At 33.3% G+C, this 15,888-nt stretch overlaps 1 protein-coding gene across 3 annotated transcripts in view; it reads right to left on the bottom strand.

The window, feature by feature from the left end:
- Positions 1-808: 808 nt before the first annotated feature.
- Positions 809-15,888, bottom strand: part of LOC136409657 (zwei Ig domain protein zig-8-like) — a 251,925-nt gene continuing 236,845 nt past the window's right edge. For all 3 annotated transcript variants that reach the window (XM_066391323.1, XM_066391322.1, XM_066391324.1), the window contains 2 exons: positions 10,012-10,123; positions 809-2,334 (listed from right to left, as the gene is read on the bottom strand). In XM_066391323.1, coding sequence (XP_066247420.1) covers positions 2,055-2,334; positions 10,012-10,123 — 392 coding nt within the window. In that variant the 3' untranslated portion in view covers positions 809-2,054. The remainder of the gene's footprint in view (positions 2,335-10,011; positions 10,124-15,888) is intronic.

Raw genomic sequence — 15,888 nt, 5'->3', positions numbered from 1 at the left:
AAGCTATGGCATATACACAATGAAGTTGAATTTCAATAGTTAAAAAATTCCTAGTTCAAATTTATATCTTGTATTAAGATCTTATTTCCAAAAAAAAATCTTTGAATGATTTCAAAAGAGCAATAGTTTTTTCCACAACCAAGAAATAAAAATGCATTAAAAAGTCAATTCACACTTTCAAAAGTTTTAATTCTAATTTTGGACTTTGCTTCAACCTTTTATTTTAATGTAAATCTTTGGAATAATATCAAGACAGTTTAAACGTTTTTTTCTTAAACAAAGATTTTTTGAAATTATTTCGTGAATAGAACGATGCTGCATTTCAACTTGAACAATTCTGGTTTTGATGTCAAAAGCAAATTCGTATTCAAAAATCTTTTAATTAGTTTTGTGTCTTCTTTCAAGGGATTAATTTAGTTTTTTTCGCTCTTGAATAAACTTAACTAAAACCGTAAAAGAAGATGGGAGTAGAAGGACTGAAGACAAAACAAAATTCTTAGAAAAATATGACGAAAGTAATAATCTCTTCCTCGCGCGAAAGATTTTTTTTTTAATTTTAGTTCAGAAATGCTGCTTTTTAACGTCAAATGTATATTGACCCATTAGGAGTCGCGATTCTACATTTGGAATTGTCTACACGTTTTTCAGTACGATTCTTTTGCTTCGCGAGGAAGTCAAGGTTGACTGTTTATTCACTGTTTTTTACTCTTCAATTTACATCGCTAATGATTAACTAATAAAAATGAGAAACAGATACAATCGTCTTGTTATAAATTCTCTTAATTTTTCTTTTTTCTTTCTGGGGTAGTTTACAATACGGGAAAAGGGATATTATTCTTTAATGGTTTATTTCAAACATGTCGCTTAGCGTGGCTTAATTAAATTTCTCCGGAAGAATGTCGGTTCGACAATGTGAAGTCTTAATTTTGCGGTGAGACAAAGCCGTTTTCACTTTTTGCTCTGACAAGCACCTCGGAAAGTTTGAAGGAAAAAGAAATTTGATTTCATTTAGGCCCGCAAATGACTGCACCCATTTCTTGGCTTACAAAGGCGAATAAAAACCTTCATTATTGTTGTACAGAAAATACTCTCCTATTACGGAATGCAAAAAGAACATCTCATTCTATTGATTTTCTCAAAGGTTGCAGAAGAGCTAAGTAAAATACGAGTAGCTTTCGAATAAACGACTCTAAAAGTTGCCGTTTGTATGCAAATAAAATAAAATAAAACGTGTTTATTGTCAAAAAATATCTTGGATGGAATGTGAAGATTGGACTCGTTGGTGGAAGGATTTAATTTCAGTTCCCGTTAATTAACAAATTGAAATGGATTCACAAATAAAATAAAAGATAAAACATGACTTTTTCTTTACCTCAATTAGACTTAAACATTAGGGTGGTTCCTCGTGGTTCAGTATAATAATCTAGGCCTACTCTACTATAGGTAGGGACCTTTAATTTAACATATATAGGACATAAAAATCAAGTTATTTACATTGCGAAGGTTCCCTTTAAGAGATTTAAAAGTATTATATCACATCACACTTATGACGTTTGCGCTCAAATTCCGGGTAGTGAATAAAGCACCCCAGTTCCGCTAATTACACATATCTGTCTATTTATTTGCTGGAATGACTTATATATTTTTGAGTTAAATAGCTATCTACATAGTACAGAAATAATGATCTTTATGTGGGAAGGAAGGGATCTATATTCAGCGATTGCCAATACGTATTTTTGTTTTCTTATCATTTGTGTGTAGTAAAACCTAGTAATAAGCACCAGAATTCTTGTCTGTATTTTAGGGAAAGTTTATTCAAAAATAGACAGCAGTTTGATTTTTCTTGCCAACGTAAATTTAGGGTAAAAATTGAATAGAATATATATGTACATACCAACTCGATTTCGTTTGCTTGATATGCACGTGTACATTAGAGGGGGCAAGACAACTTTTTAAACGTTTCAGAAGAGATTTTTCACATAGTCGAGCTGGTACAGGGTTGGGGCAATGAATCAACTTCCATAGAAGAACTTCTAACTCTCACAGCTCATAATTCACCGCACAAAAACGAAACACAGAAACAGTATCAGCAAACTAAAGTTTATAGTCCAACTCCGCACTGTAGAGCTGTGCTGCATTGCAGCAGGAGTTTCCCCTTGAAGAACATGGACCAAAACACTGGCAGCATCGGAAGAGCTGGGGGAGCAAGTGTAGTTACCACTGTCTTCTGGGGTGGCTCTGGATATCAACAATCTACTAGTTTTAGTCTGCTTTTCCGTAACGACACTGATGCCACCTCTTTGAGAGTAGTTGATAACGTTGCCGCCTCTATACCTGAAACAGATATATACATTTCTTAAGAGGGTGCAAAGTTTGGGATAAAGTTTCACGAGATTGCTGACGCCAAACATATCGTACTAAAACTTAGCCTAAACATACAAAAGAAGCGAGTTGGATTTTTCATGTTATGACCGGCTTAAAGCCAATATATAATTATCTACAAGAAAAGTTTAAAACTCCGTTATTGGCTTTCCGCGTGTTTGATGCTTCAAAAAATTAATTTTCTTTGCCTGACAACTCGACGTATTACGTGATTTTTACTCTTTTCACACTACGCTCTGAGATAAGTTAATTTGAGTTGACATGAAGTTGGGCTTTAATAGTGGAATGCATATTGCTAGAATGTAGGGCACAATTGATCTAAAAAAATTAGTGCTTTTTAGAAATGTTTACTCCATTCTGGAGTTGCGAAAAATATGAAAAAATTGACTCGGCCAAAGATGAATGAGCTTGAATGGAATTTCGAACTATTTAAAGTTCAGTTTTTAAAATACGATTTTGACACCATTTTATGACTTTCCCATTACCTTTGCAGTAATGCGTCCAACGCTATCAGAACTTTAAAACTATTCGATGCATTTCCATAAAATGACAAGAGAATTAAGTTTGTAAAGCTGCATATTTTCCAGAAATGTTCTCAAAAATTACCACAAAATTCATTTAGTAAGCTAAAATTAGTTTTGTAGTTTGTGCAGAGTCTAAATTCCATTATTTTGTCAGTAATCATTGGTTTTAAATATAAAAAACTGAAGTGTTACTTGTATTCTCTGTTGAATTGCCGGAATGATTGTGTCGAATTTCTACCATAAATCGCATAATTGAAATTCGGAGTGTAGTGTCATATGTCGTGTCAACGTTCCTTTTAGCCTTGCTCACTTCATCAACTTTTTCCGCCGATTTAACGACAAATGTTTTCTAAAAATGGAAAATATTGGAATGTTGGGTAGAGTTTGGAGCTTTAACGACAGTTTTGCGACAAATTTACCGGAAATCTCAATTATTTCAATAGAATTCCGCGATATTGATAGTACTTTTCTACTATTGCGAATAATATACCAAATAGAAAACTATTTTTTCAACTAGCCTCAATGTGATATCCCTGCATGATAACATAAAAAATGTACCGAGAAGTTCTTCACTTAATTAACTTCATTCTTCCAGTACTAATACTTTTTATAAATTGTCATTGTGCAAGTAGGCGGAGTTTTTGCATGATTCACGCTGTTGAATGTATTTGAAGTTTTAGTACTTTGATATTAATAAATTTAAATAATTTTTTAAATACTTTCTAACTAATCTCATGTGGGGTAATTGTTTATATTTGTATTTAGCAAGTAAAAACTACCCTGTGACCGATTTCTGTGCTATCCTACTTACCTATATTGTTTTAATACCCGCACAATTTGGTTTTATATTTTATTCTTACAGCTCCTATTTTTGTTCAATTCGACAGTGTTCCATCTTTCGGCGGAAACATCTGTTTTTGACATTGTTTTTTTAACTATGCAATCGTGTCGGCATTGTTAACGATAAAATAATTATTTTTATCGTTATTATTTTAAACATCTAGGTAGATCAAATATGAGTGACAGATTCCATTTGTTTCATTTTAAATGGAATCTTCTGTATATTGTTGAATTTTTAAATATCTCAAAAAGTTTTAAGATTATTTTAGAAATTGACATTAATAATGTGGCACTTTTGGTTCATTACCAAATTTAACAGCTGCTTTTTTGACAACTCTTCGTCGAATGTCAAATTTGGTAATGCAGTTTGTCTTGGCTTGCATTGGAAAATTGGAATTAATATGGAACTTGTAAACTTCTGTGAAAACATTTGTAATTTGTTTAGGAATTGCTGCCATTAGATTACAATAGACGAATAAAGTTTTGCTAGTGTATATTGCCAACAACACAAAAATATCAATTCTCAGAATATGAGAATGTAGACTACGGAAAATTCACAACTGTTTTTATGAGACTATTTGTTAAAATTGAAGTATAATTTGTTTTTAGTAACACTAACTGCAGAACGCTATCGAAATGAAATTCTCACTTAATTCTTTGAAAAAAATGGCTATTTTTAGTAAGAGAGGGGGCAACTACTTACTGTACTACACAAACTTGTTTAGGACAGTACCTTGATGGTCAAATAATTAGTAGGAATGGAAATAATGTTTATACATCAAGACCATTTAACTTGTTACCTTGTGATTTTTTCCCGTGGTTGCACATTAAAAATTATATTTTGTTACACCTGTTTAAAGTTTAGGTGATTTAAGGCAACAAATTAAAAAAAAAACATTGATCAAATTAGTGTAAGTTTTATTATTTTGAACACTGTTATAGGAAGTATCGATAAAAGAGCATTTTTTTGTATCAAAAATGACAGAAAATAATTTTTTACGTTTTTATAAACTGCGTAATTTTATTTAGTTCTTTAAAATTATTATGAAACTATTTATTAATCCAAAGAACATATTTTGTAGTATCATCTAATATTTATTCTATATGGTGTTTAAGTTTACAATAAGTACTGGTCTTGTAGTAAATTTAAATGCTTGAAATGAAAAATTCATATCATTATCAAGTAACGTAGATTTTTTCCTTTCCTTTTTAATATACCTTCAACATTTCTTAATTTTTCTTTGTGATAGTTTCTGATGGTTCAAATCATTTCCAACAATTTCAATGTAGACTACTAAAAATGTCATAACCGCTATCTCCTTGCAAAGAAGACATCTGTTTTACGAGAAGATATACGATTTGTAGTAGAAAAGTATTTGCCACGCTTCTAGGATTTTAAATTAATTTTAGACGTTCCACATACTCGTCACAACCGAAGAGCGTTCCTTCAATTTGAATTTTGATTTAACAATGAATATGGACTGCACTTCCATTACCGGAAAGTTCTGGAGATTACTCGCATTTTATCATGGAATGCGTGATTTACGGACATTACCTATCGCATATTTTCTTAAGATGTCAGCACTTCTGTGCTGTAACTTTATCCTGTAAAGGGAAAGAGATAAATCCCTATTGACATCTGTGCTTCTGTAAGTACCTGAAAAATTGATATATTTATTCGATAAAATCTTCTTTCTTGCAACCCTATCAGAATTTTATTACATTGCATTTGGCAAATTAGATGGGTCGTGTTATGTATGATACATATACTTCGAAATAGATGACACACTACAGATACATGTCAAGGGATTATCAAGAAGAAGCATAGGAATCAATAATTTAGAATTGAAAGTAATTGGGGAGGGTTGAAAGTTCGACAATTCGATTAGGTGCAGCTGCTGGGAGAAAAATAATCCAATTTAGTTTAATGTGTGCTGTACGACAAAGGCCGCCTAAAGTTTTATTTTATTTCAAAAATACATGAAATATGTATCTGGCGGATTATGTAACAAAAAAGCTTGGCCGGAAATATTTACAATGCACCGCTTAATGGAATTATTCGAGCGGGCTTAATTGATTTATTTACATGGATTCGTTTTTGATGTCGTATGTACGCCTCTCACATGTGGTTCTAAATTAAGTTTTGTGTGTCGAATGTGATTTTTTTGAAATCAAACTTACAGGCACTAACGACTGTAATATAATAACTTCAACCATTAAAACCTTATATAACTGCCATTCCAACATGCGATTAATAAAATAAACATTTCTCTCTGAAAGACATTAGTGCAAATGCTAAGGTATATTTCAAAAATAAACGAGAGGGTAATTAATATCGATTCTCACAATTTGATTCCGACGTTGTTAGCCTATCGAACCATCCGTCGTAGACACCAGCTTTTGGTGGAAAGTTCTATTATTGTAATAATTATTGTTTGATTTGTTTCAGTCGTTTAGATAATTTGCGTCATTTAAGATTAATTCGAAGACAATAACTATGAAATATTTAGGGATAGTAGGGGACCTCACGTTTCAACGGGTAATTTTGTATGAAGAAAAATGGGACAGGCAAATTTATCTACTCGGTTTTCTAACTTAACTATGCAAACAGGATGATAAACAAGCTTAAAAATTACGGCGTTCATATTTAATTTCACTCCCTTTCGTCAGCTTAAATTCTATTACGACTTTAATTGCTCGAGGAAAATAAAACAAACATAATCAAGATTGGAGAATTATAACGGAAGTCTTAATGGCCATAGCCAGCACAACTCCTTGTTTCCTTTTGCACCGTAGAAAGTGAATAAATTTCCCACTGAAATTACACCTTTTAAAACTTTTCCGATTTTGCATCCAGAGCTCTAAAAAATATTTCTTCTAAGTGGAAAGTAGCAACAATAAAGCGTGTCTTAAAATACGTATTCTTTTAACATTTTTTTGCTTCAAACTTTTTGATATCGACGAGACTTCTTTCGCTCTAATGCTGAATAGAGAGCTATATCTTAAAACGAAGTTAACTTCACGAAATAAAATTGGAAAAATAACGGCTCGAAATGAACGCCCTTCTATACATTGATTTCTTCTTCGACGAGCTCTTAAGAATATTAAAATATATTCCTTCGAGCGATTATTTAAATTCGCGAAGGGGAGTGAATTTCCTATTCACAAATAGTAAAATAAACGAGGTAGTTCCCTCATTACTATGCCGCATGAGCGGTTCCGCATATCTCTTGTGTAAGGATGAAAACGTTTTCCTATATTTCGGTTGCAAAAATATTTCCTGAATCGTCAACCCAAGAAATCCTATGTTTGAATCTTTTCAAAACGACAAACAAATCTTCATTCAAATGTTTAGTTTTTAAGGATATGGAGTGTTATTCGATAGAATGCCATTTTTACAAGGCATTGCTTTTTATAATATAATTTCAAGAGAAATGTAAATGCCATAAGTAACTGTGGCAGACCAAGTAAATTTACACAAGTTAGTTCAAATTTGAACAGAACTTAGAGTGTTGAATTGAGGGAATTACGAGTATACATAATTCTAAAAAAGGAGACCAACCTATTATGATACAGATTCTTTGCGAAAATATATGATTTTTGGCCGAAAACGTGTCACCATTCATTTCACTGCTACCGCAGTTTTTGAGATATTAAATTGATATTATCTATACAGAGTATTTCAAATTTGATTCTCCGCACAGGGTCTCGAAAACCATTTAAGATTCAAAGTTAGTTAAATAGAGGCAAAGTTGAGTCTTTATAAGAGGAGTATCTAGCTTTTTCATTATTTAAAAATTTCAGATTACTTTTTGTAATTGGACCTGGATGGTTAGGGTGCTGTGGTAGGACTTAGATAGTTAGGGTCTTTCATTCGAACCTGGATGGCCGGGGTCTCCCTTTCGGCTCTAGACGGCAAGAGTTCCGTTTTCGGGCCTAGACGGCTGGCGTTCATTTGTCCGGCTTGGATGGCCGGGGTCCCTCTTTCGGAAAAGGAAAGCGGGTATCCCCTTTCCATTTCCGGACAGTCGGTTGCCTCGGAGCCCCTGTTAGGCTTGTACGAACGGGATCCCCCGGTGAGAACTAGACGAGCTGGTCCGGGGGTAACTTATCACATTAATGAAATAAGCTGTTCTTTAGTACAGTTATGACTATTTATCGACTTTGTAAACATTAGTAAAAATGTAAAAATTGGCACCTGTGTAAATTTTGTTGTTGTCTTGGGCTATTTCGCACTGCAAGCAGTTATTGAGTTGATGGTATTCATACATCTATGGCAGTGCATAGAAAAACTTAATTAAAAATATCTCCAAAAAGGGTTAGAGTTATGAGCTTCTTTGCAGAATACATTTTTGATATAAAATAGTTTAGACTATAAGAATTCATAAAAATATATTATTGAAGTTAAAAATGTGAGCGTGAATTTATTGTACGCAAAAACCACCTTAGGGGCAATTTCAAGTCTGTAAATAAAAACCTGTGAAATTTATCCTTAATTAACTGAATTAAAAAAGTTATTTTGACACTCTGCAGAATGAAAAAAGCAACTTGTGTATAAGACAAGTTTAATCGAATTGTTCTATTTTTTTACCCTCTAGCCGTACTCATTTATACCATTGTTGTTTAAAAGCCGTTGAGAAAAATCTTCGGCTCAGATCTCGTATTAATTTTCCGTATGTAGCGATATCCCGTAACTCGATATAATCAAGAGGTAATGAAATCTATGCATGAACACATAATTTAATTAGTGACTATCAAAATTTTTATTTGAAATCTCAAATAAAAATTCTTAGGGACCTATGAAGTACAATTTTTTTAAATGTTTCTGTATTCTAATAAAGAAATATTTGCGACGTTATATTAAAAAAAAAATCAAATTTTTGCTGTGATTCCCGGGTGTGTGATTAACTGGTTGGCTTTTACAAACACCCTGTACTTTGCCTAATCATTAAATAGCAATAATGTTTCGTGTCTTCCAAAGGGCCAAATTCGAACTAAAACCAATATTAGCATGTATATGCATCAAAGAGGTTCGTTATGCGCACAATTAGATGTCCCCTATGTAACAACGTGGAATGAATGTGAATCACGTCAATGATAACGCCTTTGCAAAGATGTATAAACTCATGATTGATATATTACTGGTGGGAGACATTTGAAGAATTACACATCGATTGAAATTTTATTTTAGGTCGATGTATGAGGTAATATAAGTTGGCAATTTATTAAAACCCATGAGGAATTGCCCATACTCACTAGACAACAAAGGGTTTTCAATAGCTTTCAGATTATATTTCAGCCATGCATTTTTCAGTTGTTTTGTTCAGTGGTTTTCTTTAAAAGCCCGTCCTGTAATCATTTATGCTTCATTGCAAATTAAATTCTTTTCGAATTTGCTAATAAGCTTAACAAATAAGTGTGTCCTCGTTAGAAAATTGCAGGAAGTGGCTTTAAAAAATAGGATAATGTGGGGGAACGTCTAAAACGGTATCGATTCGAGCGATCAAGAGATTACCAAGAAGGAGGACTTCTAATGAATACTAATGATAGTTGGCTTATTTTATGGCATAACAGAGCTTGGCCGTAGTTCATGCCTCAACTCTATAAAGTATGAGTTTTTATGGCTCGCCTGTCATTGAAATTGTGCTCTTTCGTTTTTATTTCCATGGCGAATGAGCCTCTAAAAGTTCAGGATCTAGTTATTTATTCCAAAATTTCGATTCTATTAGCTTCTACGGCCTCATTAATTAACAAGGCGGAGGTAGTTATGGCTAATAATGTGATCATTCATTCGACATGTCTATTGATATATAATACCATGTTTATAGTAATTTGTACGCACTGACTCTCGTGTACGTAGGACGGGGCTTAATTACGTTAGTCCTTTACTAACATCATCAATCTATTGAATACCATTAAGCAATTTAATCGTGATTAACACCTAACTATTATGAAAATATTCGCATCCCATAAATCTTTATTGGGTGTAGTTTTTCCATGTATATGACTTAGTTTCATGTAGGACAGAGATTAATCTTCTGAATGTCTACTTTTAGCATTATTAATATTCTTAGAAACTGCCGAGTTCGCGTAGTGTGTGTTTGCAATATAAAAAGAAGACCAAATGTTTTTATCGATTATCACGGTTTCTTGGTCTAATTCAGACTACTCAAACCTGCAACAAAAGCAAACGAGCCAAAGCCGCTACAAATGCCAGGGAACGGGTGTGATGAAGTTTCTCGTGTAGAAAAACAATTAATCTTACCAGTATATGAAGCTAGGTGGATCCGGCGTCTGAAGAACCACGCATGTTAGGTTTATGTCGCTTCCGCTTTTGATATGTAGCTCCGGATTCCCAATTATCTTCGCTTTCGAAACTGAAACAATTATTAATTTAAGTCTCTGATTTCGAAATAAAAAAATATTATTAGTATGTACTAGCGTAACTACATTTCAATGATAAAGCTTTCCGAATCTTTAACACCCAACCACTAATCCTGATAGGTCTTCGATTTCCTTTCAAAGTTTGTCATTATAGAAGAATAGATGTCAATAATCCAGTAGTATATCGTTAGCTAAAACAGGGTCAGATACGTTATCTTATTGTACTTCTGAAAGCTGAAAGAATGGACATCAATAACATTTGGCTGACAAAATAGGAAGTTTGAAAACAGGGAATCATTTCTCCGTATTCCTATAAACAAAGTGTTCCGTCTATGGCTCGGAATTATATTATGATGAATGACTTCGTGGCTTCGCCAGTAATAATTATTGTTCTCAGTTGTAAAGCGAAATTATTTTCTGTGTTACGTGAAATAAATATGCGGTGGCTGTCAAAGAGCATTAATAAATTTGCACCACCTAACACATGGTTTCCTACTTTAACACTTAAATCGACTTTTAATGCAATAGAGGGAAACCTGTGATTACGTTATTTGGCGTTGCTTGCAAGCTCCACGTTTAAGTTCGTTAAATGGATATGAGCAATTTAACATGCTCTGTGTTGCCGATTGAAACTAATGTGAATCGAATAAATTGATTAAATGCTATTTTTTACTTGGGCTTCCAATTGTCATTTCATAAAATATGTATAAAATTATAATGGTACTGACGTTTAAGAAAATGCTGGAACAATCTCTTTAGTTGTTAACGTATTAGATGGAAATTTATGTCAAACGTTTTATGTATTATTAGACATTACATATTATTTTAAAAACCTACAAGATTTGTGTGACCGAGAGTTCTTGTAAAAGTACCGAAGCGTTTAGTTCGGTATGTTACAACTTAACCCTACAAAAATGGCACTGTAAGGTTTTACAATTCCTTTTAAAATATAAGTCGGTTTCAAAAGGTAGCCTGTGTTAAAAAATGTAAAAAATTAGATTAATAGCTTAAAAATCGAATCAGTGTTTTAACATTGTAATATTTCAATAACAAAATCTTTTACGACTTGAAAGTCTTATTTTAGCTCGGATCAAAAAATATGTGAGTACAGATTAATCTGCTTTATCAGAAGACTATGCATACTTATATAAACCTTCAGGCCTATAAAAGAAAACTGTCTTCTATTTTAGGACTTTTTTCTAGATCATTTGGTACTTTATAGTTATTTATTGATATACATAAGTGCTCCAAATTAGAAAAGTCACGTTTTCATTACCCTGAAATATATTACGTAATATTGAATTATTTTCGATAATTGCTTTTTCAAAATATTTGAATGGTTGGTTGGATGTGTACAGAAATGGTTAGTATTGATAGATTTAATCAAAATAATCAAAATCTTTTGCTATGTCTGCTGAAGACCAGAATTAGCGTCAAGATCTTGTATATTAAACATATTAGAAAACTTGCGTTTAAATTGATCTATTATGTTAGTTTTCATTAAACATGGTTTGTACAAGTAAAACATATTTTTTACATAAAGTACATTGTTCATTTTTAGGTTTGGCTTCTAATTAAAAAAAAATCATAGTAGCTTTCTCATTCCGATTTTCAACCTTTTGCGGGATATTTATTTTTCAAATATAGCCGTTTTTGTGGTTTGGGTTGCTGCATTTTCCAAATAGTTTTATTTAGAAAGAATCGTTTTTATATTCTTATTTTAAATTTGAAAAAATAATGGGAATCTTTGTACACTATACATATATTTAAAACTGCTAACCTTTTGCAAAAAACAAATTTAGCCATCATAACACTTTTGTAGAGATAAAATATAGAAACAGTTTGCCTATTGTGCAAACAATACCGTGTAGATTAGAAGACTCACGTCCCAAATCGCTCGGATATTCCTTTATTTTATATCTCATTTATAATAGATTTCGTTCAAATATAGTGATTTCTTTCAACACCCTGTACGAAATCTAAATGCTATAAATATGAAACTCCATATACTTGTTTGCCTTGCGAAAGCTTTATGTGTTGGTAGATTAAACTTGTTCAATCTTAGTATTAAATGTGTATCACGCGCATGAGAATTATACCACATGGTGGTGTAACTTTTTCACATGATCACACTTTAATAAACTAGAAAGCAAATTTAAATGAGCTTTCCCTCCAATGTGTGAAAACAAATATCGCTAGCACCTCGAGTAGGTTTAACGAGAATGTTCATATCATTTCACTATGTAGATGATCCGTATAAAACATTTGAGAAACAGTAAACTTTTAATCCTAATATTATAGCACATCTCAACTATGAGTTTGCTTTTAATCAGAGAGTATCACGCACTTAGAGCTAAAGTTTGTAACCGCAATACGTAAACCGTGTTACGCTCAAATAATAATTTGGCATCTTAGTCCTTTGAGTTATGCATGATGGGTGCTTACCGGGTTTGCGAATTTTGCAGTATTTGCAGATCCAATATGGAACAATGTTGCAGATTGGTATTTATTTAACATCAGTGACTGCGGATGAATCAGGTTTAGCTCGGTTGTAAATGGCATGAGGTTGAAACATGACGCAGCCAACTGGATCGGAATTGTAGCAAGAGATTGAAATTATAGCTTAATTTTATTTCGAAAGTTGTCACCCACCCTGCCGAAACAGGCAAAGAGTAATTTAAAACAGTGCCCGATTTCCTTCGTCCTCGTGTTTTATACTATTTGTCGAAGCTTCCGTACTTGTAACTAATTTCCGTCCCTTCATCAGCTTCAAATTAGTTGGCACTCTCCGATTGGCAACTCTACATAATTGCCGTCAAACCTAAATTACTCCTCTCCTATATATTTTTAATTCAAATATTCTAGTTATTGAAGTTGCAAGTTTCGTTGTAAATTTAACATGTAGGAGGAATTTTTGCATGAAAGCACTGTCAATTTAAGGACTTAAATCGCATCTCAAATAACGTTAGATTAATTTAAGACAGGTGGCATTTCAGGCATTAGATAAACAAGGCGTCATTATTTCACTTGACACTTGCCCGTCATTAATTATCCGCTAAATTCACTACTTTAGTCCCTGGATTTTCTTTTCCGCTGCTATTATTTCAAATTGCCAAATCACAGGTTTTTAGTAACTAATTATGTTCTGTTTTCCGTATCTTCGTCAGTCAAAAGGCGGTTACATAATAAGAATCTAATCGATAAAGGAACAGTATCCATCGCCCGATTAACAAATTGGTTGATTAATTTCTGAACGGCTAAAAGATTTTTCCAGATTAGGAGGAGGAATTTGGCTTATTGATCCCTGTTGAGTTAGAGAATTCTAGGGAGAATATTAGGTTGCTTTTAGAATGATAGATCGATTCTCTGGGAATCGGAAATGCTGTTGTCTAGCCAGGCTCCCGTGCTATCTATTGGGGAATCCTTTATCGAGGTTTTATTTATTTTCAGACAAATTCGGAATCATATAAAATATGTTGTGACTGATCGGCATAACAATTTTTACATTTTGTGGCCACACCTGAACAATTGAATTCATCATATTTTCTTTATGAAATGAAGATTCTTATTACTGAATTAATTTAGTTTAATAAGACTTATTACTTGCAAATAATGTAAAGAATTCGCATGCGGTGTAATATTGACACAGACTTCTACAGAGGTGGAACAAATCAAATATTCTTCTCAAATCCGATATGCTAGTCAGGTGGTATACGAAGGCAATTGTGTGCAGAAATGTACAAAGCACTATTTTCCTACCTACAATTCAAGGCTTAGTAACTATTCTGTGATTACAGATGCTGTTTCATTATATAAAGTTTTTTTAATCAGGGAGAACGTTGATATTTTCATTTCTAAAATGGCAAAGCACTGTTTTAATCCTCTGAGCTTCCGATGATATAAGCGGGTAATTTTCAAATACCACGTTTTATAAATTTTTCAAAAGGAAACGAGCCAACATTTGCGGATAGTGCATTGTGTTTAATAAACATTCTCGTTGACGCAGGGGGATACAACCTCTGTTAATCGAAATGCTTAAACAATGACTTCTAATAGCCGTCGAGCCCTGTAAATACAATCTAGTTAGGTATTAAATAAAGCTTTCAGCGCATCGAACTTAAATCCTGAAACCTGTTCTTAAGGGCGTTTCAATAATTAACAAATATACACGCAACCTCCGAGGATTATTGGATGGAATCTTGTGGATCCAGATAGTGAGGCATTTGCATCACAAGGAATGATTCCAATTGCTCGCGAGGAAGAATATTATATTGGAGCAACGGCCGATTTCCAATTGCATTGCAGATTTTCCTTTAGCTGTGGCCTTTGCTTTCATGCATAGCGTGCATAAGGGAGATTCGAACATGCCCTTCATGAATGTACGGTTTAGGCTATGTCTGTCTTAGTTCGTTTCAAAAGGGTTCGTTTACCATCGAAATGGACTTTATAAGAGGACGTAGTAATATTGAAATTGCCGTTCATTTTAGATATTATGGTGCTACAGTTTAATCATGGCTTGAAAATTAGAAAACGCGTGACCTTCAACATTCTAATATATAGAGTGTAACATTTAACGTAAGATATCGAAATATCTCGAATCCTATAAAGAAATGTTTAGTATCAAATTTTAATCACTCTGAGAGGAACCCCCACCCCGTCTTCTGTGCGGGCGGGGTGGGAGTTAACTTTTTAATTTCAAATGGCACTCCCATTCTTTACAGATTCAGATTATGTGGCGAAAAGCAAGAAAAATTCATCTGAAATATTTTTTTCGATTCATCCTAGAAAACACTGTAATTAACGAAATTCAATTTCTTTTTCACTAATGATTTACAGAAAGGTTTAATGATATTTACTATAGAATTAATGAAAATGTAAATTTTTTTATAGCCTTTATTTAAAGTAAATGTTCAAATTGGTGTCCCCGAATTTCAATGCTCTTATTTATCCGTATTTTAAAGGACTCTTCACATCTACGAAATGTGTCTTCTGAAACATTGGCACAAGTGTTTATCATTTTCAGAATCATATTCTCACGTGTCGGTGATATTTCTTTATAAAGCTGGTGTTTGAAATATTTCCATAAAAAGAAATCAGGTGTAGTAAGATCTAGAGATCTAGAAAGCCAATTCACCGGACCAAATCCATGAATTCATCAGTCGTTAAAATTATGATTAATAACTTCCCGCGCCTGGTAGAATAGTGAGCCGGGCAACCGTCATGTGGAAATCACATGTTCTAACACACTTCTAAGTTTAAGCTCTGGAGTAATATGGGAAGTTCATTTTCCAAAATATTTCGATGCATTTCACCACTCAACTTGCCTACAGTTATGTGCGGATCGATAAGTTTACTATCAATGATTCCACACCATATGTTGATAGTCCAAGGACGCTGGTGCTCAACTCGTCAACGCCAATGTGGACATTCAACACTCCAGTAGTGCATGTTATGCCTATTAACTGTACCATGATTTGTAAATGGTGACTCGTCAGAGCATAATACATAACGGGAAAAATAGAGATTTCGTTCTATCTGATGCCCACGCACAAGTCTAAACGATTTTAAAAATTTTCCTCATGGAGCTCTTGGTAAAAACTTGTGCATCCTCAGCATTCTCCATACACTCATATGAGAAATTCCTGATAATCCTGATATTTGTCTAGTGCTCACTTGGGAATTAAAATCCACAGCACATAGAACTGTAATTTGATTGTTTTTTCCACACATAGTAGCTGGATGACTTCTTTTCTTCTGA

Source organism: Euwallacea similis, chromosome 6 (genome assembly GCF_039881205.1).
Source record: "Euwallacea similis isolate ESF13 chromosome 6, ESF131.1, whole genome shotgun sequence".
In the NCBI taxonomy this organism is placed as follows: domain Eukaryota; kingdom Metazoa; phylum Arthropoda; class Insecta; order Coleoptera; family Curculionidae; genus Euwallacea; species Euwallacea similis.
This window is presented reverse-complemented; position numbering and strand designations above follow the sequence as displayed.